This window comes from Oryzias latipes, chromosome 15, assembly GCF_002234675.1.
Source record: "Oryzias latipes chromosome 15, ASM223467v1".
In the NCBI taxonomy this organism is placed as follows: domain Eukaryota; kingdom Metazoa; phylum Chordata; class Actinopteri; order Beloniformes; family Adrianichthyidae; genus Oryzias; species Oryzias latipes.
In genome coordinates this window covers 9,480,739-9,505,525 of record NC_019873.2, presented here as the reverse complement: position 1 = coordinate 9,505,525, position 24,787 = coordinate 9,480,739, and the positions used below count along the sequence as shown (strand labels likewise).

At 41.4% G+C, this 24,787-nt stretch overlaps 1 protein-coding gene across 3 annotated transcripts in view; it reads left to right on the top strand.

The window, feature by feature from the left end:
* ltbp1 (latent transforming growth factor beta binding protein 1) overlaps positions 1-24,787 on the top strand; it is a 131,445-nt gene that overhangs the window by 95,421 nt on the left and 11,237 nt on the right. For all 3 annotated transcript variants that reach the window (XM_011472799.3, XM_011472798.3, XM_011472800.3), the window contains 9 exons: positions 3,851-3,973; positions 4,559-4,684; positions 6,372-6,500; positions 11,549-11,677; positions 13,756-13,893; positions 15,845-16,006; positions 17,080-17,169; positions 17,275-17,403; positions 17,521-17,661. In XM_011472799.3, coding sequence (XP_011471101.1) covers positions 3,851-3,973; positions 4,559-4,684; positions 6,372-6,500; positions 11,549-11,677; positions 13,756-13,893; positions 15,845-16,006; positions 17,080-17,169; positions 17,275-17,403; positions 17,521-17,661 — 1,167 coding nt within the window. The remainder of the gene's footprint in view (positions 1-3,850; positions 3,974-4,558; positions 4,685-6,371; positions 6,501-11,548; positions 11,678-13,755; positions 13,894-15,844; positions 16,007-17,079; positions 17,170-17,274; positions 17,404-17,520; positions 17,662-24,787) is intronic.

Sequence of the window (24,787 nt, the reverse complement as noted above, 5' to 3'; positions counted from 1 at the left end):
ATCACCTAATTGACACACGCTCTTTGACCTACTGTAACTCTTCTACCGTTTACGCCATCGTCAATCAGCTGATTCTGATGTTGCATATCAGCGCATAGCTACTTTTCTCTGCTCCAGAATCCACATGAAATATGTTAATTGTGTTGAAGAGTTAATGGTCGTTAAAAGAATGTGTCAACACTGGAGCTAAAGCTCTGGGCTTAAAGGTAAAAAGGGCCCCATGTCATCATACCACCATCACCATATCTTTTTATGATGATCTTTTTGCTGTCGTAGTTTGACAGCTGGTCTAAGGAAAAGACACCTTCCAGATAGATGTTTTTGTTCTATTTCAGCACTCCACAGAATGTTTGGCCTTAAATTTGAGATGTTTTTGTCAAATGTTTCTTTATGTTCTCTTTTTTCAGCAGTGTTTTTCTTCTAAAACTCTCCATGGATCTATTTTGTCAATGTACAATCAAGAACTTTGGTTTTTACTGAAACAAGTAGGGCCTAAATTCTTTCCTTCTTCCATGTGATTCTTTAGCGACACTCCTGAATGAATCCTCGCTTGGGTTCTTGGAGCTTTAAGTTTGTTTGTACGATCTTTGACTTCCTCAGGGATGCATGTGGTGCTTGGGAAAAAACAAGTCGATCCAAAAAGCAGAGATTTATTCATTCAGTCATTCTTTTATTGGACTCACTTTTCTAGTTTTGTTAGTTTTCAGATCATCGAATGTTTAATTTCATGTTTAATGCCAAGAGCACACAGGAGTGATCTGGACGTCTGCAGGGTCCTGACAAACAGAATCAAAAATCTGCGACCAGCAGCTGCATTGTCGACGGGGTCTGCACCGCCCTCCTCCTGCTTCATCGCCCTTCCTTAGGATACAAATACGAAGCACTCTGTCATTATGTGGTTTCCTGCCATTTCAATGCTGCTCTCCCCACCCAGTGAAATGATGCTGAATAAGAGCCGTGAGGGCAAACAGGCCTGATGATTGTTTCCCCATCGCTGCTGTAAAAGCTCCTCTCCTCAACTGTGGAGGCAAAGCATTCGCTTTAGAATTTTTTCCAGAGGTTTATATGTTATTTATATGCTACCACAGTACTTTTTAACAAGAATAATAGGAAAGCTGCCTGGATATTTTCAGACTCCGTTTGGAATCCTAAACAGGAACCATTGTAAGCAGCTGGAAATCTGTTTGCCATCTATCCAGTAACAGGAAGATGAGGGCGAACATTCTTTCAGTTTAGAGGCTTTTCTATATTTTTGAACAGATTGACGTTTGATTTAAAAATCAATCAACAAAAACTTTTTCTGCATTTAAGGGTTAATGTTAATCAGCAGGACGCTAATTTAAGTATCCTTAAAGGACCCACTCCGATCAACTTTTAATTGATTCTTAGAACCGTTCTCAGTGGTCTTTTAATCATGATTATGCCGTTTTTAGCCAAAAGGAAAAAAACAAACAAACAAAAAAAAGTCATTTTCTAGGACATAGTTTCTGTAGAGCGGAAGTAGTTCTTCAGAAATTCACCTCCATGTTGTTGGCAGGACTGTTGGCATTGGGTAAGCCCACCCCCACGTCCCATTACCCATCTTCTCACACGCTCTTCTCCTAGCTTGCAGCTCCTTACAACCCAAAGCTAATATTAGTGGTGCAATAAAAATGGCGAGCAATATTGGAGCTATCCAGCCGTACAGTTTAGAGATTGCAAGATTCCAGCTCAGACAAGAAAAACAAAGACGTACGTGGATCTAATTGTCTACAAATAGATGCATACAGTGGCTTACCTAGTAGCTTCTACGTCACAGCTACAAGCTTTTTACAACATTTTTGTCTGCTTCTGATTCAAAACGATTTGAATAGGTAAATACTCAGACAAGCAAATTCTAATTTTAAATGTCTTTTAAATGTTTTAAATGTCCTCCATCAAAAAAGTACCAAAAACATAATTTTCATTGGAGTGGGTCTAAACAAATATGAAGAAACAGAAAGAAAAAAAAAACTTCTCGAAGATGTCTATTTTTTAATCTCTGGTGCTAAAATCTCACTGTGTTTTTGGCACCTTACACTTCTAAGACTTTGAATATTTATACATTTCTACTCATTAATTTTTGTTCTGGATAACTTAAATTCCTCATTTGCTAACTCATCAGCATTTTTTTAAAAAAGGCTGAAGAAGCAAATTGACCACAGAGCATGATAGTTATGAAACAGACAGAGGCACAAATGGGATCAGGTTTTTCTGGACATTCAGAATCTTCTCTTTGAGCCAAAAGCTGTGTCCAGTTCTCCTCATGAAGGAACCTCCTGCTGCTGGATCACATCTGGCCCAGCTCGGCTATGAGACATGGGCTCCTCTTGCTCGCCAAACTGCAGCGGGTGGCATATAGGGATGGTGGCGCAGTAGGAAATGATAAGAAGTGGAGTCTATAAGTGAATAAGCCACACGGCAGATGTCTGCTTGACATTACCTACTCATTTATGTCTGCTTTTTAAATTGACATTTTGGGAAGGTCTCTGGTTTGCGTCACAGTGAATTGAGACCTTTTAGGTCAAAATGAACTTGATCAAACTGTTAGGGCCGGTTTATACTTCTTAGTGGTTTGGAATCCCTTGGGCACAATGGTTGCAAGGCCTTCAAGGGGGATTGCCCGAATCACTGCAAAATGTGTCACAAGTTGATTACATAGTCAATGGAATTTTACCCCTGTGGTGGAATTGCGTATATCGCGCAATTCAGCCTGAATTTATTTAGTGCGATTAGTAAAATGTGATGGCAGAAACTTGAGCCAGAAAATTGCTGTTTCCTCGTCCTAGAATTTGAAGTTGAGGCCGCTATTACTGCATTTTATTCTATTGCGAGTCAGTACCAAAAAAAAGAATTTCACTGTAAAAATCACTTTTTAATGCAACTTAACTATAACTAAAGCTGTATAGGATTAAGATGTGGTGCAGAAGGCAAATCCCTTCTTATGCATTTTTTTTAAATGTATAGTTGTTTGGCATGTTGAGGATTTTAAAATGTAAAAACTGCTGAACCACCTACTTTGTCTGCACCAGTAATTGACACAAACATATCTAAATAGATGTAAGCATCTGCAGAAAAACTCAAATGTCAAAGAAACCTATATATCACTATAAGTAAAATACCAAACCACTAAAATGCTGGAGAAAATCACGTCATCAGGTCTGAAAAGTAGAAATGCTACTTAGAAGTTATTTGCAGTTATCATGAACAGTCGCAAACGAAACCGTCCAACCTTAGTGGGAACTGGACCGCAGTACAATTTATCCGATGGCCAATCGCTATGAATGTAAGGTATAGATTTGCAGAAGGATCTCAACTCTACAGTCAAGTGTTTAGAAATTGTAAATTTGAGATGAAAGAGGAGGTTTTTGTTCAGTCCTGAAACCCACTGCTGGATGCTGATGGAGTCAGATGGATCAGGTTCTCTTTTATGGGTTTTAGCTGTTTAGAGATGTCTCTGTTAAACTCTTCCTAATATAAACAGTTTTAAACACTGATGTCAGCAGCCTCTGAGGTGAAGGGGTGTCTCATTAAAGTGCATTAGTTCTTGGCAGACGTGGATGAGTGGTTTGATATCATTACTGTTCAACAACCTCTAAAGTCTGTGTGCTCTGAATGCTGCTGAAGATCTCCTCCCTGTTTGAACAGAGGAGATGATGGATCTCTGCGGTGAATCAGGCCCTTTTATTGGACATCATGAAGACATAAGTGTTGTAATAAGTGACTTCATCGACATGCTTCTGCACTTTCCTCATTGTTGTCTGCTACCTGTCACTTCTCCATGATGATCTCTGTGATACTTGAATCTCCGACGTGGTTTTCTGTTCCTCAGATGTGGATGAGTGCCAGGACGAGCAGGTCTGCATCCAAGGCCACTGTCAGAACACCAGAGGCTCCTTTTTCTGTGAGTGCGGGCCTGGTTTCAGAGCGTCATCGACTGGAGACCAGTGTGAAGGTACAGTTCTGACTGTCAGCTTCAATTTGGGTGTTGTAGACCCTAAAAACAGTCTTCTTTTTTTTTAAAGACTTCTTGATAAGATCGACAACCAAACACATACTAGAAAAGAAAGGCAACTGCATCCTGTCTGGATTTTAGTTTCATACACCAACAATAAAAGAAATAAAAACTTTACTTGGATTTTGCAACATCCGTTTAAAAAAAACACATTTTAAAACAATTATTCTTCTTGCTGTCAAATCAGAGCCTTTTTGTCAATACCCAATTATGTGTTTGTCTAAATCTATAATGCTATCCATGCTAATTATAAACAGGAAATCATTATCGTGTTTCTACGAGGGCAGCTCATTGCTGATGGAACATGTGGCCTTTAAAATAAGCAGATGCAGATGGTTGAGCACAGGAGGGACCAAACGGTTCTGTCTCCCGTGCAGCTGACCTCAGGGATACCACGGCCTCCACGGCTCTTATTCAGGCTTCTGGTTTTTGTTAGTTCATTAAAGCTTCAATCTTATTCAGTCTTGAAGATCCTGCAGCAGAGCTGTTCATGCAAACATTGTAAACAAACCCACTGACTTCCAGATGTGGACGAGTGTGTGGAGGAGGCAGCGCCATGTGGACCCGTGGGAGAATGTCGCAACAACGTGGGGTCATACAGCTGTGTGTGTCCTGACGGATACAGGCGGATCAATGACACCCTCTGCAGAGGTAACTCTGATCCCAGAATCACACACTCATTCATTCCGGTGTTGCAAAGAAATATACATTCTATTTTTAGGGCAAAATGACAGTATCTACGTTTAAAATCAAAATGTTTATTAGAATAGTTTATCTAATAGACAATTGTTTAGGAAAATTTGGACATATGTTTGACATTATGAGTTCCATAGAAGATAGATTACCCGTTTGTTCTTAAAACATTTTACTAGCATGCAGAAACACATGCAGAAATCCTTAGTCACTTGCACCTGTAGGGGTCAACCCCCATACGGGTGCTGAATGTTTTTAGGTTGTCCTGGCCCGTGGAAGGTTGTAGACAGGAGGGGCTGCAACTTAAGGTGTGTCTTTTAGTTTCCTTGAGGCTCGTACGGCCGCCTCATGAAAATGGAACGTACCATTGCACGTTCCATTCCACACAAACTGTGCTCTTATTGTCTAAAAAATAGCAGAAAAAAGAAGAATCTGTATGACACGCCTGCATCCCACCTACTTCCCTTAACTCACCCTCACATGTGTCTTAAGGGTTTACTACAAGAGGTCGCCCTCACTGTGCCTGTAGGAAAAAAAAAGGAAGAATATTTTTGCCTTACAGGCTCAGAGAGTGGTCTACAATCTTTAGATTTCCCGCGGGCAACCTGTGTGCCCCGTACACGTTTGCCCAATTTTCACAAGCAAACAGCCCATATCCACCCGTGACTATGACTAAGACATAAGACTGATTGGGTCCAGAAGGATCTGAAGTGTTTGTGTCAGTCACAGCAAATAAATCTGACCACTTCTGGAGGTTTGTTAAACATTTTTAAATGAAAAAAACAAAACAAACAAAAAAAAGTTTATATCCCTGTTTGTAGAATTTCTTATGAATATGCAGTCCAAAATGGAGTCATAAAATGCAGCTTTGTACGAGGCATTTACAGAATTTAAATAGGTTTTTAGTATAATCATGCTTAATCCCAGCTGTCGGCTGAAATTTTGTAAAACTACCAAGTGATCGATGAGGGACATGTTGGTGCTAATCGACAATTCCCCATCAGAGCTGCTCTGAACTGATCCTTCCATGTTCTCCTGGGTTCCTCCACCCTCTGCGCACATGTGCGATTGCATATTGATGCACAAAAAGAGCAACCATGTTCTAGTATTTCTCCTTCAATCCAAGTTACCCCCAGAGCAGGTTTGAGCCTCCTGTTACATCTAGGGTGCTGCATTTTTACCTCCACTGATCATGAAATTCAGACTGTTCAGTTTCTACCTCACCAAATCATCCAAATTGGGAACAAATATTCTGGGCGGAGTTTTCAAAATATCCCAAACTTGTGTTATTATAATCTGTTCATGTCACTGTTTGGGGTGCTATGTAATTAGTTTTGTATTTTATACTAATTTAACAGATAATTGAGATTCATGAAGTTAGATCTTGAACTGAGTCAAATTTAAGAATCAGTTGGAACCCCAGAAGAAATTTACCCCTTTTAAAACTTTTTAGGTCAAATTAACTCAAGTTTCTCATTTTTTTCTTTTTTATTATTTTTTTCGTTTTCTTTTTTTCAATCATGAGCTGAATGCAGTTTGCTACAAGATTAGTTTTTTTTTGTTTTTTCACATTTCTAAAGCACAGAAAAACAGACAAAAAATGTAATAAAAAAGGCTCCTCTCAGTTAGTTTGTTTTCATCACAGATGTGGATGAATGTGTGGAAGAGGCGGAGCTTTGTTCCCCCCATGGAAGATGTTTCAACGCAGAAGGGTCCTACATCTGTCTGTGCGAAAGCGGCTTCTCTCCTAGCCTCGATTTGCTCTCATGTGAAGGTAAGATGCAGCCGTCCTCTCTAAACATACCTGGAAGTGCATCATTGGTAACACAGACCAGTTAGAATTCTGTTCATCTAAATGATGTTGACGTGCCCTCCGCCTGCAGCACTCATTCACAGTGGCATTGTTTTTGCAGAGACCTCTGTATTGATTCAACATGTCCTTCTGTCCAGAGTTGTAATCACTTTTCTGCTGTTCATCATATAAAGCACCAAAAATGTCGCAATCTCTTCATTGGTAAAACTCCAAACTATGAATTTTAAAGCAGACATGGTTTGGATAAACAGAAATTTCAATGCACATGGGATCAATGTTATTTTTTTAGCAGTCTATAAAATCTTAATTACTAATTTTAAAGAAGTAGATTCAGTTGGCTTTGGCCGTCATAAATCCTTTGTATTAAAAATTTTAGATGGCATCTGTGGATTAGATCCTCTGCTATTTTTAAATTGGATATATAGACTCTTCCAAAAGAAAAAATGGAGTATCATGGAAAAGTGCATTTCCACCATTCTATTAAAAAAATTAAACTTTGATAGAATATAGATTTAGTGGCCACTGCTTAGTTGATTCAAGTGCTAATTTTTACATGATTGAGGTTCCAGCTCATAAAACCAATGAAAGCAGAATTTTAAGAAGGTTAGAAAACTGTAGAGAAATGACCATTCATGTCTCTATGGATAGAGATTATGATCATATCGATTCAGTCAAAATAAAGTATTTTTAAAATATGTTCATCTTCAATAGCGTGGGGAGGAGCCAAGTCCTGCTGGAAAAGGAAATCTGCATCTCCGTCCAGATCCTCAGAAGGACTCCTAAAGTCCTCTAGAGCATTCAGCCAGACTTACTGTTGGTATGCTTGGACACAGCGCTCTGAATAGCCAGCCTCCTTAGCCATGAACTTTTGTGGCTTACCAAGGCTATGGAGGGGATCAATGATTCAAGATTCAAGATTCAAGAGGTTTTTATTGCCATATTCTGTGTAGCTACACAGAGTAGGAATTTGTTTCGGTGCAAATGTGCAACATAAAACAGAAGAACAGTAAGCAACAAAATTTTTACACAATGGACATAACAAAAAATATAAATAGAGTCAGTAGTGCAAGGAGTGTCAAAACAGTGCAACTGAGAATGTTCAAGGTGCAGGTAGTGGGCTGGTGACTGGTTGGACATTGACGTGAAATTTAGGGGGGGGGGTTACAGGGCGTTTAAGAGTCTGACTGCAGAGGGAAAGAAACTGTTCTTGTGTCTGGAGGTTCTGGTCCTGATGGACCTTAGCCTCCTGCCTGAAGGGAGTAGTTTCAGTAGGGAATGTCCAGGGTGGGAAGGGTCGGCAGCTATCCGGCCTGCACGTCCCCGGGTTCTGGAGACATATAGTTCCTGGACAGATGGGAGGCTGCAGCCGATCACCTTCTCTGCTGAGCGCACAATACGCTGTAGTCTGTTAATGTCCCTGGTTGTGGCACTAGTGTACCACACGGTGATGGAGGAGGTGAGGATGGACTCAATGATGGCCGTGTAGAACTGCACCATCATCTGGGCCGGCAGCCTGGCTTTCTTCAATTGCCGCAGGAAATACATCCTCTGCTGGGCCTTTTTGAGGAGAGAGCAAATGGACGGCTCCCACTTGAGGTCCTGCGTGATGGTGGTGCCGAGGAAACAGACAGAGTCCACAATGGTGATGGGAGAGTCTGTCAGGATGAGAGGGGGTGAGGGGGCTGTGACTCTCCTGAAGTCCACTATCATCTCCACTGTCTTCTGAGTGTTCAGCTCCAGGTTGTTGATGCTGCAGCACGACACCAGCCGGTCCACCTCCCTCCTATAGGCAGACTCATCATCATTAGAGATGAGTCCGATGAGGGTGGTGTCATCTGCAAACTTGATCAGTTTGACAGAGTCATGGCTGGAGGTGCAGCAGTTAGTGTACAGGGAGAAGAGTAGAGGGGAAAGTACACAGCCCTGTGGAGTTCCTGTGCTGATAGATTGGGTGGTGGAGACATTCTTCCCCAGCCGCACACACTGCCTCCGGTCCATGAGGAAGTCAGTGATCCACCTGCAGGTGGAGTCAGGCACGTTGAGCTGGAGGAGCTTTTCCTGGAGCAGAGAGGGGAGGATGGTATTGAACGCAGAGCTGAAGTCCACAAACAGGATCCTAGCATGGGTTCCCGGGGAGTCCATATGCTGCAGGATGAAGTGGAGGGCCAGGTTGATAGCGTCGTCTACAGACCTGTTGGCTCTGTAGGCGAACTGCAGAGGGTCCAGGAGGGGGGAGGTGAAGGATTTGAGGTGGGGGAGGACCAGACGCTCGAATGACTTCATGACTACAGACGTAAGTGCCACAGGCCTGTAGTCATTGAGGCCAGTTATGCGGGGCTTCTTGGGGACAGGGATGATGGTGGACAGTTTGAAGCAGGCTGGGACGTGGCAGGCCTCCAGGGAGGTGTTGAAAATGTCTGTGAAGACCGCTGCCAGTTCGCCTGCGCAGTGTTTCAGGGTGGCAGGCGAGATGCCGTCCGGACCCGGAGCCTTCCGTGGGTTTTGCTTCCGGAAAAGCTTAAGCACCTCCTCTTCTGTCACTGAGAGGACAGTGGTGGGGGAGAGGTGGTCTGGGGGGGTCATACTGTCCTCAGTGATAGTGGTGGGGGAGGAAAGTGGCACCAGAGTTGTTGAGGAAACCTGTTCAGTGAGGGGGGAGGAGGAGGGTTGTGGGACCTCAAACCTGGCATAAAAGGTGTTAAGCCTCTCAGCCAGTTGTAGGTCGTCAGCAGCATGTTGGGCTCTGGGCTTGTAGTTCGTGATTTGCCTAAGCCCTCTCCAAACAGAGGTGACGTCGTTGACAGAGAATTGGTCTTCCAGGCGTTTATTGTACCGAGCTCTCGCCTGTTCCACCTCCTTTGAGAACTGGTACTGATGGTCTTCTGGCTAGTTGTCAAGTCCGAATTCTTCCCCATATTGAATTCTTCCCCCAGCTAAAGCAATTGAATCAGACTGAGCCAGTTCAATGACATCTGAAGGAACCTGTGCAGGTAGAAGATTAGTTGGTGAAACTCAGTTGTTTTTCAACAATTGGGCAGATTCCTCTACAATTTTTTGTTATGTTTTGTGGATTTTATGAGGTGGAACCCCAATTTATGTAAAAATACAAAAATAATTACTTGAAATCAATCCAATAATCTATATTCTGTAAAGGTTGAATTTTGTTGAATGAAATTATGGAAATGAATACACCTTTTCATTACTTGGAAAGGCTCTGTAGATGCCATAACCACAACATTGCTCCCTTGAATACAGTTGTTCCTCATCATCCTGCAGCTTGTGTTAATGCATCAAGCAGTTCCTAAATAAACTGAACAGCAATTCTTTGCGTGCTCTGCATTCTATTTAATTATTTAACCGTTTGTAAAACTGGTGGAAAACCTTCTCAAAAACCAACACAGCCGTATAACTGAGGCTCACTGCTTCAGCTGGTTAAATTTTTTTTTTTTGCCTATTAGGAAAATCTTACCTGTTTGCTTAGTTAAGTCCGGGTGTTTCCTTTTTATTGGACCAGCAAGTGATGTCTGATAAAGCCAAAGGTCTCTTAACCTTTTATTGCAGAAACCAGAAAACCAAAACGATACTCTGGTTTCATTAAACATGATTCTTTGTTTTAGGTCATTTCTTGCTAGAGGACTTCTCCGGGGCAGCTGCAGGTTCACACATGTGGCATTGATCTGTGTTTCAGTTTCAGCTCTCGTGTTTGTGTATTCACCTCAAAACCTTTAAAACTCTTTTCCGATCACCTACCGTTCCCATTTTTATGGAGTGTTCTGAGCGCTTTGATCGTTTCTCCCAGCTGTGACTTTTGACTCAGCTTGACTTTTTTTAATTTTATTGAAACATCAACAACGACCTCATGGTAGACACCGCAGTGTTCCTCGTCTTCATCCTCCGGTTTCCCCTCTATCTCTCATATGTGCTGCTGCTGGTTTCTCCGCCTTGGCAGGAGTCTGCTCCTCTGTGCCAGAGCTTTGTTTAATGCCCTCTCTTGCCTGAGAGGAAAAGAAACAGGCGGAAGCCTTTGAGCTGGCTGTCTAGACGAGGAGGGATATTTGTTGCCCTCTGCCTCATGATTTATGCAGACTCACTCGAGTGGAAGTGTGTATGTCTGAGTGTTGTTTTATTAAATCTGGCTTTTTTTCACAGCACCTATCTTAGTTGTTAAGTATGATCGTGCCCACTAAACTCTTCTAAATGTAGTTTAATTTACCTTTGAGTGTTATTTGATGCACTTTTTTTATCATTTCATTGTTTCAGTTCAGTAGTGATGTGAGAAACTTTATGTGATGTGAGAAACTTTATTTCGGTTAAGTTAAACAAACAAACTTAAAAACATCAACATAAACATTGATACTGATCAATGTCAACATAAACATTGAAAATAATAATAATAATAATAATAATAAATAAATAAACATAACATAAACATTGAACAAAATTAACCGAAAAAGGTGTTGGGTGAAGCCAAGGCTTATTTCCCCAACCCTGAATACAAACATTACATCTACCTACAAACTGTTAGAACCTTAAATCAGAAAAGAAAAAAGATGAAAAAACCAAAAACAAAACAAACACTTCTCAAAATGACCTCACAACCACCAAAGTCTCTCAGTCCAGAAGGTATTTTTGAAACATTTTAACTTTATACATTTTCTTAAAGTGCAGTATGGATTTTGCATTTTTCAGTTCGTCTGATAATAAATTCCACATGTTGACCCCCTGAACAAAAACACTATTTCTTAATGCGTTAGTTCTGACCACTTTCTTTTTAAACATATCTTTACCTCGAAAATCATAATTATCAACTTTTATTTCGAACAAACTCAGTATTTTGGCAGGTACACATTGTTTTTTAACTTTAAACATAAAAATTCCAGTACTAAGATAAACTAAATCATAAAATTTTATTGCCCTTTGATTTTTTTATCATTTCATTGTTTCAGTTCAGTAGTAGAAACTAAAAGAGGTGAAAAGTAAACCTTTTTCCATTTTCCTGTGGTTTTCAGATGTAAATGAGTGTGCGTTGAATGACAGTCGCTGTGGCGCCCACGGCCACTGCGCGAACGTGCCGGGTTCATTCCAGTGCCTCTGCCACGAGGGTTACCAGGAATCCCAGGATGGTCAAAGTTGCGAGGGTGAGTGTTGGGCTTGTGCACCATGTTTTCTTAAAAATAAATTCAAGCCACCCATCCAAAAGGCATCATTGATCCATGTTTCAAAAGCTCTTGGGCTGTTATTGTCATCTTTGTGGAAAACCAGACAGGGCTTTTTGTGCTAAAATGCCTTCTCCACTTTAGTTTTGGTGTCTCACAACTTGCTTTAAGAAAGGCTTTTCTATAGCAGACTTTGCATCAAAGTGTCAACAAGACAACTTTTGCTTGAACGACCAAGGAGAGCCTTAAAGCAAAGAGGTATTGGAATGTTGAAAACATCACTTAGGGAGGCCTGGACATTCCCAAAACTGGGACAATCCCAGAAATCATGACAAGGATTGTTGACTGTCAAGCCACATTGTCTCCAGAAGGGCCCATGTTCTCCTTAATATTGCTCTTGATATGATGTTTTAAAGTATCTCGTGTTTTTCCATGTCTTAGGTAGAGGTAGAAGTGGACCACTGGGACAAAAAAGTCCTGCTCTGCCTGTTAAAAAATCGATTCATTTCACTTTATTTATAAAGTAACAGTTCACAACCAAGATGACAGTAATAAGAGTACATGGAAGGATTGCTAGCCTTATCCCTATGCAACTGTGGAGAGGAAAACTCCCTCTGAGTGGAGAAAACCACCAGCAGAACCAGATTCAGAATCATGGATTGCATTCAGTAATACTTTCCCAATTTACATAGACATTATTAAAACAAGCAAATAATGCCACCAGCAAATACTTAGGACAGGACCTGCTTACTGAAGAAATCTGCAGTTGCTCCAAGTTTAGTTTGGGTTAAATAGAAACTGTTTATGTAGCAGGTTCGCTTTGGTCCAGAAATGTTTCTGCTCCTCTCATTTAGTGTATTTTTGTCCCTTGGTGGGATTGTAAGAACTGTCAGAACCTGATCTGGCCAGCACCACCTAAACACAAACACAATGCCAGACAAACCAGCACAGTACGACTACATGTCCGAGCCAGCTGCCTCCCCTCCTCTGCCAAACCATCACTGGACTGCGGCTCACACCCACAAAAAGCCAGCTCTGACGGTGGGGCGTGGATTTTTCCAGAGGGGACTGTCCCGCTCTGAGCTTCCTGAGAGGCTTCACAGCAAAACTACCCTCACACACCGTTCCTGTTGGGTTTGAACTAACCCAACATTGATTTATGAGGGGGCAATGATTAGCACAGACTTGTATGGAGAGGCTTAGTGCAAGCCAGTGATGAAGCAAAAAAAAAAAAGAAAATATTTGCAACAGGTACAGTCCCACCTCTAGCTACACAGAATCCTCCAGTAAGTTCCTACTGAATGAAAATGTCAGAATCTGACTTTAACCTTTTAAGTAAATCAGCCCAAAATATCACATTGTTTTTGTTTTAAGTTCTGTTCTTTGCCATCCAGCAGCCTTTTTTTTTATCTAATCTGAGGTATTTCTTGACCTTGCTGTCCCCGATTGCATCATTCGGGTCATATGTTGACATTTGTACTCTAGAGTAACATCCTTCTCTTTCTAATTTAAAGCATGCAGTTTCCTAAACTTCGTGGCTTTCCAGATGCTAGACAGAATTGTAAACAAACTTTAATGACATTGAAAGCTTTTTGGAAAGACCTCAGCAGCTCGGTTACGGAGTCACCACGCCACTTTAATTGCATTCCACCGCTGCAGTTTGGTGTCAGGCTGCATTTGATGACATCTGGGAACTCTAAGAGTCCAGTCAAGAACTTAACGAAGCCAGATTTAGTGGTTGATAAATTGGATGAGGTTTGTGGGTTTTAGTTTATGCTTTTCTGCTAAAAGGGGATTATACAAAAAATGTAAACTCGTTTTGTTTTTTGTACAATTCTTGATGTAATAAATCATTTGACAAGTAATCTTTTGTTTCACTGCAGTTTAGGACGCCACACAGGTGATGATGAATGTTTTTTATTAACTGTAAGCCAGCAGTGCAGACATTAAAAAAAAAAGGGGGTGGGGGTCAACTTTGTGAACCATAAAGAGGAAGATCAGTGATGAGAATACAAGAACATAATGGATCACCAGTGTGGTATTCTCTTGTTTCCTCACAGATTTGAATGAGTGCCAGCTGCTGGGCAGTGTTTGTGGGGAGGCCGAGTGCGTCAACACGGACGGTTCTTTCCTCTGCGAGTGTCCTCGAGGCCAGAACTACAACGCCAGGGTTGCCAAGTGTGAGCCCATTTCCACAGGTAACCCCGCTTCAAGATGGTGGAGGTGCCAAAGCTGCCTCTATGTTTTTATTACACCAACCAAACAGGGACAGGCCTTTAGGTTGTGTGTCTTTGTGTTTTCTGGACATATCATGTGGAGGGAGCAGTAATGTAATCGACACGACATGGTTTTTAGTGGAGATGTTTCGATCCAATAACGTGATTGGAAATTGGAGTCAATCATGTAATTTCAGACTAGATCGGAATCAGATGTTGCATCGCGATCAGATATTGGTATTATTGTCAATATGATCAAAAAATACTCTACTAGGACTCTGCATATCCTGAACGGATCACAACATTTTATTGCCATAAAGCGCAGAAAAATACGGCAGCAGTTTCAGCTGGAGGCACACCAAAAACAGCTCAGTAAAGTTGGCAAGATATTCAAAGATTCAGACATCCGGGCTCAATAACTCTTTGAATAAACATTTTAAACAGACAGCAAGCTCCTTTTTTAGTTTACTTAAACAATGACCTACTAAGGCTTTTCAGAAGATAAAAGATCAGGTTTTTCTTTTCTTTTTTTTTTAATGAGAATGACTCTTTCCACATTGCTGACAGACAGCAGTGACACGACAACCGAGGAACCGCCTACAAAGTGCAAGTTATGGGAAAAACAATTAAAAAAAATAAGAGAGTCCATAATCTCTCAAACAACCAAAACAAAAACAAAACTGGTTACATTGATATGAGCTTGTCATGAATATTCATAATCATATTCATACAACAATTATAAATGAAAGTAATCATTAATTTTTAAGAGTTTTTAATATGAAATGGAAGAGATATGAATCACATCTGATCAACAATGACATTAAAGCTACTGTCAGAAAACTTTCTTACATGACCAATTATTACCAATTTTTACTAGGTAAAAATTAACCATATTTTCAAGTTGACAGTGGACTGCTTTTGCTTTATTATTGAAGCTACTTCATAGAAGTTCACTGTTTACATTGATACATAATTGATAAAAAAAGTTTAATGAAAGAATCAAGGACAACTTGGATCTGTGTATTAAATGTGGTCTTTTTTTAAATTGTGTTTGAAAAGTATCAGATAAGGATTCTTTATTGGCAGATAAGTCAAATGAGTTTTTAGACAATCTGGGAAATGAAAAGAATTTTTGTCGCAAAGATCAGTGCCACATATTCTAGGTGCTGAAGAGGAAAGCGTGTGAAAACCACCATCGTCATCATATAGAGCTCCTGTCTGTGGGGAATCATTTGATTTAAAAACAAAAACAAAGGAAAAAATGGTGCAAAATCTCAATTTAGGAAGGGAGAATGCAAAATCTTTTCCACCTTAGGGCCCTGACATCCCAGCTGTGCATTTACCAGAGAGGACTTATCACATGTCAGCAGGTATGTCAGTGCAGCCAAAGACCACCAAACTGAATGTGGGCAAATCAACCTCCTCATTTTGGGCTCAAGAAGACATAACAAGCAAAAGACTGAAGACTGGAAATAAAACAAAATTCAGTTAAGATTACATTTATATGGCTTCACTTCCATTATCCACCCTTTTTAGCTCAGAGTTCCCCTTCAGGAAAATGTAATCATTCACCCCATCTTTAGGACCACCAGAGCCCCGCAAACCAGAGGACGTTTGGTAAAACGCAAACATTTTACAACATAACTTAAGATAAAAGCATATTAAATAGTTTAATTTAAAATCGTTTTTTTATGAAAAATCTACCACAGACCAATTCACTTCAAGAGGGACAATGAGATGTGCTTCCAGAGGTTTGAAAAGATCTAAAATGCAGTTTTGAATGTCATTGAAGCATTTTACTTAAATGTTTGAATGTTTTCGTTAATAATAACACATTTAGTTCTCTAGAGAAACAGAATCAAAAACGAGCAATATAAAGGGATAAAGGGTGGCAAATGTCAGGTTACTATCTACTCCTCTATTTATCTTATAGAGCCCATAGTGGAGCGAAAGGAGTGCTACTACCACCTGGACAACGAGAACCTGTGTGAAAGCGTGCTGAAGAGCCAGACCACGCTGCAGGAGTGCTGCTGCACCCTGGGAGCCGGCTGGGGGGACAACTGCGAGGTGCATCCCTGTCCTGTCAACGGCACAGGTGAGTCCAAGGAGCTGCATTCTTATAGATCAAAGGTTTCCTGAACAACAGCTAAAAGCTGTCATTTAGTTAAAAGTCCTACTCCAATCATCTTTTGATCTATTTTGAAAGCGTTCCCAGTGGTCCATTCATTAGGATGATGCTGTTTTTTAGGATTATGTTGTAGACATAATTTCTGCAGTAGAACATAGAAATTAGCCTCTGAGTTGTGGGTGGCACTGTTGGCCCAGAGCCACCTCGCCCCCACTTCCCGTCATCCGTCTGTTTACACGCTCTCCCGCTAGCTAACAGAATGGAGCAGAGCAGGGATTTTGTGGTTCGCCCAGCATATTTTCTACTTCACAAATTAGCTCATTTTTTAATCTGTTTCTAATTCACAACAATTTCAATCAGGAAATACTGAAAAATGAGCTTAATTTTCTTTCTATATGTCTTCTATAATCAGGAAAACGCCACAATAAATTGTAAATACACAATTTTCATTAGGGTGGGTCCTTAAATTAACACCTAAAACCAGAGATTCCTCTGATGTTCAAACAGTTTAGTAGACAAAAGCTACTTCACATCACAGAACACGATTAAAGAATTCAACATTGAAATAAAAGACGGAAGCAGTTTGTTGGTTAAGTAAACTTTGAAGCTGATATGGAATCGTTCTGCTGTGGTCGTCTCAAAAGGAACTTTAGAAAAACTCGCTTAAACGTTTGTCAGTGTAGGTTTATCAGTTTTATTTTTTCATGTTTTTCACTGTGGAAAATATTCTAAGAGGGATTTTATTTATTTTGTTAAAAATGAATGAATTTATTTGGAGGTAACCAAAGTTCGTAACATTACTCTTCTTCTGAAGTGCCAGATCAATTCCAGAACAAATCACAGAGTTTAAAGGCTGACATCGGATTATCCCTGACCTTTAGAGACGCAGAGGCTAAACGTTTATTAGATATTTGTTGGTGCTCTGAAGTGCACATGTTGAACAATGGATCTTCAAAGGGTCTCTTGGCATTTGGGGGAACACTTTTAAAAACAAATAGCAATATTAGGGAAATGTAACCAATGAAACTCTTCCCTTTCAGACCAGTTCAACCAAATGTGCCCATCCGGAAAAGGTTTTGTTCCGAGTGCAGACTTGCTGTATGGGATTCCCACTTCTGACAGCTACAAAAGTAAGATGGGAGCAATGACGTTATGTTTTTAGTAGGCTTCAGGAAAGGTTCTTCTGAAGGATCTTCTCATGGTCTCTCTGTTCCTTTCTCTGTTCAAAACTGAAGATGCGGATGAGTGCGCCATGTTTGGCCAGGAGGTGTGTAAAGGCGGCTACTGCAAGGATACTACAGGCAGTTATGAATGTTACTGCAAGACCGGACAATACTACGACCCCGTCAAGCTGGAGTGCAAAGGTGTGTGTGTGTGTGTGTGGTGAGGGGGTGTCAGCAGAAAGAAAGAGGGTGTTTGTGACTGAAACAAAGTTTGAATCCAGTCCTCTGATGAACCATGTTTCTTTTTTGTTTGAGCAGACATCAATGAGTGTCAGGATGACTCTTTGTGTGAGGGCGGACAGTGTATGAACACGGATGGTTCATACATGTGCTTCTGCACTCACCCCATGATGTTGGACCCCGACACAAACCGCTGCGTTTTTGCTGCTGCTCTGACTGGTCAGTTTCATTTTTCCATCATTGAATAAGTTCTCTCCAGACTTTAAACCATTTTCTTTGTGTTTGACATGATAAATGTATGAACTGTTGTCTAATTAGTTGAAACCCCATCTTTGTCGTGTAACTCCTGACATGTCTTCTCACTCCAAGTGACTTCCATCCTGAAACCCATTTGTGAGTCCTCACTGACTCCAATGTAATGTGGATTTTCAAAAATTCCAGGATGGGGATTAGCAGAGCCAAAACTGAAACCAGATCAATTCAAAACTTTATTCAAGACATTTCAGACACCACCAGCACAAAGTGCCTTGCATAATAAAATCTGTTTGTAAAACATTAAAAAGCCCTTTTAGCCACAGAAAAGGGCAGGGAGGAGGACCTCCTCACAGAAACCACCCCGGTTACAGCAAGTTGGTGACCCCCAACAGATCCAGAGCCCCTGACCCCCAAGGCGAGGCTGAGCATCTTGGCAACCATCCCATTGAATGAGCTGGCAAAGCCCCCAATGACGGGCAGCCCCCCATAAGGGAAAACCCTGAAGTTTAAATTTAATTCAATTCAATTCAATTTTATTTGTATAGCCCAAAATCACAACAACAGTCGTCTCGATGGGCTTCGAAGTAAAACATGAAATCAAAAGGATCACGAATACAAAGAGTTCAATAGAAAAATACTAAAATGAACTAACAAACTGACTAAGCTATACTGGCATCCCTGCCCTTAGACCCCCCTTCGCGGTAAGGAAAAACTCCCAAAAAAACCGGATTCCGGAAAAAACGAAGAAACCTCAGGGGTGCCCACATGAAGGAGGGATCCTCCCCCAGGACGGACAGGCGATTTACCAGAACTCTTAGAGAAGAATTAACTTATCTAAATCTACAACTACATATATAAAAGTCCAGCAGACGAGCTTCATCCAGCCGTGGTTGTGGGGACAGTCAAAGGCGCGAGTCGAGCCGGAGACAGGAACCACAGCCAGGTGTAGGAGCAGGAGCAGAGACTATGTTCTCGGTCAGGAACAGAGCAGAGACGAGCCAGAGATGAGCCAGAGGCAGGATCCACAGCCAGGTGTAGGAGCAGGAGCAAAGGTGAGGTAAACGGTCAGGAACAGAAGCACGGATGAGCCAACTGGAGTCTGGAAGCACTCCCACTCCCCAGGAGGGGAGAGGAAAAGAGGGACAATACATGAATCGCACTGCACCAAACAGAGGCATGGAGAACTAAATAATAAATTATGATCAAGAATAGAGGAGAGGAAGGGTAGAAGTAAAAAAGGAAAGAGGACAGAACCCCAGTGCACCATAGTTACCCCAGCTTCAACTTCTAGCAGCCTTTTAAAAGAAATAGTTTTTATTAAGTTTAATTTAAACAAACTAACATTAAGTTAAATAATCTCTGAATACTAACTAGTCTGACAATAAGCCTGTCCAAAGAGGAATGTTTTCAGTCTAGCTTTGAATGTAGAAACTGTGTCGGCCTCTCTTACATGAGCTGGGAGTTTATTCCATAAGACAGGGGCTTGGTGGCTAAACGCTCTACCTCCAACCGTACTTTTACTAATTCTAGGAACCACAAGCAGTCCTGCATTTTGCGAGCGAAGTGTTCTGATTGGTTGGTAAGGGACTATGAGGTCCTTAATATAGGACGGGGCCATTCCATGTAAGGCCTTATAGGTTAACAGGAGGATCTTGAACTTAATTCTAGAATCAACTGGGAGCCAATGGAGCGAAACTAACACAGGAGTGATGTGATCTCTTCTGCTGGTTCCAGCTAACAATCTAGCAGCTGCGTTCTGAACAAGCTGGAGACTTCTTAAGGAACTCTTAGGACACGCTGCTAACAAGGAGTTACAGTAATCCAGCCTCGACGTAACAAATGCATGGATGAGTTTTTCAGCATCACTCTTAGAAAGTATATTTCTGATCTTAGCAATATTCCGCAGGTGAAAAAAGGCAGTTCTACATGCCTGAGATATGTGAGCCTTAAATGATAAATCCTGGTCAAGTAAAACCCCAAGGTTTCTAACTGTGGAATTGGGGGCTATACTTATGCCATCCAGGGAGACTATCTGAGCAGACAGAGTATCTCTGAGGTTTTTAGGACCTAGTATAATGACCTCAGTTTTTTCTGGGTTCAAGAGGAGGTAATTAATTGTCATCCAGGTCTTGATGTCACTGATGCAGGCGTTCAGTTTCTCTATCTGGTCATTCTGGTCAGGCTTCATGGATAAATACAACTGCGTATCGTCGGCATAACAATGAAAATTAATGCTGTGTTTCCTGATTATGTTTCCTAGGGGTAACATATAAAGCGTAAACAGGATCGGTCCCAAGACTGAGCCCTGTGGGACTCCATAGTTGACTCGAGTGCACTGAGAGGAATGGCCATTTACATTAACGAACTGATACCTATCAGACAGATAGGATTTAAACCACTGGAGAGCAGATCCTCTGATCCCTATGTCCTGCTCTAATCTATGGAGTAAAATACCGTGGTCGATAGTGTCAAAGGCAGCACTGAGGTCCAACAGGACCAGAATAGAAAGTAGTCCCTTTTCTGAGGCCAATAACAAGTCATTAGAGACTCTAACTAGTGCAGTTTCCGTACTGTGGTGAGGTCTAAACCCCGACTGAAAGTCTTCAAAGTGGCTGTTGTCCTGTAGGTGGCAGTAAAGCTGCTTAACTACAACTCTTTCTAGGATTTTAGAAATAAAGGGCAGGTTTGATATCGGTCTATAGTTGGCCAAGATGCTAGGATCCAAACTGGGCTTTTTCAGAAGAGGTTTAACAACTGCATATTTAAAAGACTGTGGCACGTAACCCGTTTCCAGAGAGGCATTTATCATTGTTAATATGGGATCATTAATTAGGGGAAAAGTTTCTTTAAAAAGTCTAGTGGGAATTGGGTCTAACAGACACGTTGAGGATTTGGAGGACGTAATAATTGATGTTATTTCCGCTTGATCCACAGCAGTGAAGCAGTCCAATGTTACAGAGGCCTCCATTACAGCCTCCATTTCTACCGCTTCGGCCTGCTCTGGGCTGATAGTAGGAATAACTTGATTTAACTTATGTCTAATATTTGAGATTTTACTATCGAAAAATGTAAGAAAATCATCAGAGCTGAGAGAAACAGGAACATGTGGTTCTACTGAGCTCTGACTGCGAGTTAATTTAGCTATAGTGCTAAAAAGAAATCTTGGATTGTTTCCATTCTCTGATATTAAGGTTGAATAGTACTGGCTTCTAGCTCTACGCAGAGCTTTTTTATAATTTAATAGGCTATGTTTCCAGATATCCAGAGACTGCTCTGAACCGGAGCGGCGCCATTCTCTTTCCAACTTACGGGTTTCTCGTTTAAGAGAACGAGTTTCAGCGTTAAACCACGGTGCTACTCGGTTTTGTCTGACGAACTTAGGTTTCAAGGGGGCAACAACATCGAGTGTACTCCTGAGGGCTTGTAAGGCATCATTAACAAAGTGGTCATTTATACTAGGACTGATAATATGGGAGCTGGTCTCAGAGTATTTTCTCAGAATATCATTAAGTACTGGCTGAACTGTGTGTTTAAACTCAGACACAGAACGGTCAGTTAAGGTTCTTCTAAGTTGTTTCTTATTCACTGGTGCAGAAGGATGTTCCAGTGTAAGCTGGAAGGTAATCATAAAGTGATCAGAAATGATGGGGTTAAGAGGAAGGACACTCAGCTGGTTGATCTCTATCCCATGGGTTAGAACAAGGTCCAGGGTGTGCTTATGACAGTGAGTGGGTTCATTCACACTTTGGGTGAAACCAACATCATCTAATAAAGCTGCAAAAGCCTTTCCTAGGCAGTCACTGGGGTCATCAACATGAATATTAAAATCCCCTAATATTATAATTTGATCAGAATCTAAGACAATAGTCGATAGGAAGTCGGAAAACTCAGTTAAAAATTCTGAATATGGGCCGGGGGGGCGATAAATAATTATGAGTAAAACAGGTTTTCGAGTTATCCTGTTTGGGTGACTTAAAGACAATATGATGTTTTCAAATGAATTATAAGCATTTTTAACTTTAGGGCTGAGAAGTAAGCTAGACTGTGATATTACTGCCAAACCACCTCCTTTCCCTGAAATCCTGGATTTCTGATAGTATAAGTGGGGGGGGGTTGCTTCATTCAATCTAACATAGTCATCCTGATGGAGCCAAGTTTCTGTTAAGGCTAAAAGACTAAGATTCTTATCAGTAATTAACTCGTTGACTAAGAGGGACTTGGAGGAAATGGATCGAATGTTTAATGAACCGCATTTAATGACATCATAATTCTGCTTGTGAGTACTGCTGTCTGTCACTGTAGGGTTTCTATGACGCGCTCCTTTCATTTGTCTTTCAGCACATAAGCTAACGCTTGGACCTGCTTGACTTTCCCTGCATGGGTTTTGCACCGGCACTAACCCTAAGGGAGGCTCAGAGGAGCGTTTTACACTGCTGCTCTGCGCCCGGGTCTCGTCTCTGGATTGTCAGGTTAACAGACTAAGGCTAGCAGAAATGTTTCTAGAAAGAAGAGCGGCACCGTCCCGGGTGGGATGGACGCCGTCTCTCCGCATGAGACCGGGCTTCCCCCAAAACGCGCTCCAGTTATCCACAAAACCAACGCCGTTTTCTGGGCACCATCTAGAAAGCCAGCGGTTAAATGATGAAAAGCGGCTGTACATTTCATCACTGACTAAGTTCGGCAGGGGACCAGAGAAAATTACAGTGTCGGACATCGTCTTAGCCAGTTTACACACCGAAGCTACGTTTAACTTAACCACCTCTGACTGTCTCCATCGGGCATCATTACCGCCTGCGTGAATCACGACTCGACGGAACCTGGACTTACTCTGAGCTAACATCCTAAGGTTCCCCTCGATGTCACCAACTCTGGCCCCCGGATAACACCTGACTGTAGCCGCTGGGAGCTCCACGTTTCTAACTTCAGAAGAGCCTATAACCAGAGTTGAGTGTTCAGCGGGTGTGTCGCTGAGGGGGGAGAACCTATTACTAACGTGGAGTCTCGGGTGCTCTAAGTTTTTGCGTTTAGCACTATGTTTCCTCCCAACCGGTACAAACCCCTGACTGTCTCCCGGCTGTTGGGAGGGCGCTGGGGTGCTAACTAAGTTAGCCCTGGTAGCGCGGCCCGCGCTACGAGTAACGACCTGGCTAGCCGGCTTAGCTTCCACTGTGCGGAGCCGCGCTTCTAACTGCTCCAGCCTGGCCTCCAAGTCTAACACAAGACTACACTTAACACACCTACCCCTATCTTCACTAAAGGAGGCAGGATCATCACTAAACATATGGCACATGGGGCAGGAGAGAGGAGGAGAGGCGGAAAGAGTGGTGGTGGCCATACTAGGTTCTAAGCTAAGGCTAGCGGTGTTTAAGTAAAGAGAAGTGGTTTATTTAGCAAAGTGAGAAAAGTGAACAGCAAGCGGTTTAACAGTGGTGAATTCGCTAATAAAAGGTACTAGATGTGAATATTAACCCAGATAACCCTTAGAGTAAGCAATAGTAATAAGGCTAATGCCAAACAAGAGGACAGCAGTCACACAACTAGCACTGGGAATAGACCTTTTTCACACTTCCGCATTTTTCGACCGGAAATACGTCAATGACGTGTAAAACAACTTCCTGTTAGCGTAGCAGCAGATATGAAGAATGGCAGAGTCGAAGAGTTGCCGTCTCTGTTGTGTTCCAGGCTGTTCGTCTTCCAACCAAAAACAGCCCGGCCTTTCATTTCATTATTTTCCCGTGGATCCAAACCTGAAACCCAAATGGATATAGGCGATCCGAAGAGATGAAGGGCATAGTTTTAATGTAAACACAGGTAGCACCGTCTGCTGCCGGCACTTCGCTCCGGATTGTGGTGCGGCTGCGTCGTTCGTCGCCTGAAGAGTGGTGTCGTCCCGAGTATTTTCCCTTGGAACAACTTTACTGCTCCTCTGAGAAGGGAGTCAGTATATGACAGAACCCCAAACGTCAGGCTATGCAGCTATGCTGTGAAGACAGCGACATGGGGGCTAAGCTAAGGCAGTAAAGATGGATCAGGACTACATGACACACCCACCTGCAGGTAAGGTTGTTCATAATGTGTTTGGTTAACGTAAGTCAACTATGTGTACCGTTATTGGATAAATGCATTGCTACCTGAACAAATTAATATTTATAATAAAAGCTGTTCATGCTCTCACCTATTTTAATTACATGTATTTAATCACTTTTGAGTATTTTGTCATTTTGTAATTTCCTTAACAAAAATAAATGAAACGTATTTGTAATTAAATACTTAACATACTTTTCAAAACATGATTACTGTGTTGTGTTGAAAGGTAGCATAAATATATTAAGACTGATTTTTAATTTTCTTTATCTTCACAGGTGCTCTGGATGAGGCTTTGGATTACATCCATGACTTAGAAGCCAAGTTGTCATGGTGGACAAAAGTTCCTCGTTCAAGACCTCCTCACTGACATTGGATCTAAGATCATCATTCCACCTTTTAAGCTTTCAGCTCAATTCAGCAAGGAGGAAACAGAACAAACCGCAGCCATCACCCGCCTCAGAATTATAGTGGAAAGAGTGATCAGTAAGATAAAGTCCGTTCACATCAGGGACTCTCCTGTGCCGCTCACACTGATGGGCGGTGTGAATCAGATCTGGCTTAACTGCCGTGTTTTGGGAAATTATCATGGACTTTTTTGTTTTGAAGAGTGAATTAATGTTTGGTATTTAAATAATGTATAATGTGCAAATAGTATGGAAAAATTTAGTGTTTCCACATATTCTTAAAATCTAATTAAATATAATTGCTATATTCTTAATATTTTTCTGTTGAAATGTGACTTTGACTACACAAAAAAATTAGATGAACAAATAAAACAATTTTGGTCAAAATTGTGCCTCATTTAATTTTTTGGTATGCGTAACAACAACTGATTAATCACAACTCAAATAACATCAAACATTTACAATAAAAAATTACATTACAGATCAACAGTAAGACAGAAGGCTGAACTGATTGTTAAAGACAAGATAAGTGTAATTTAAGGTATGCATTCATGTATTTGCCATAATATATATCCAAGTTCTCTTTCATTCCATCTCAG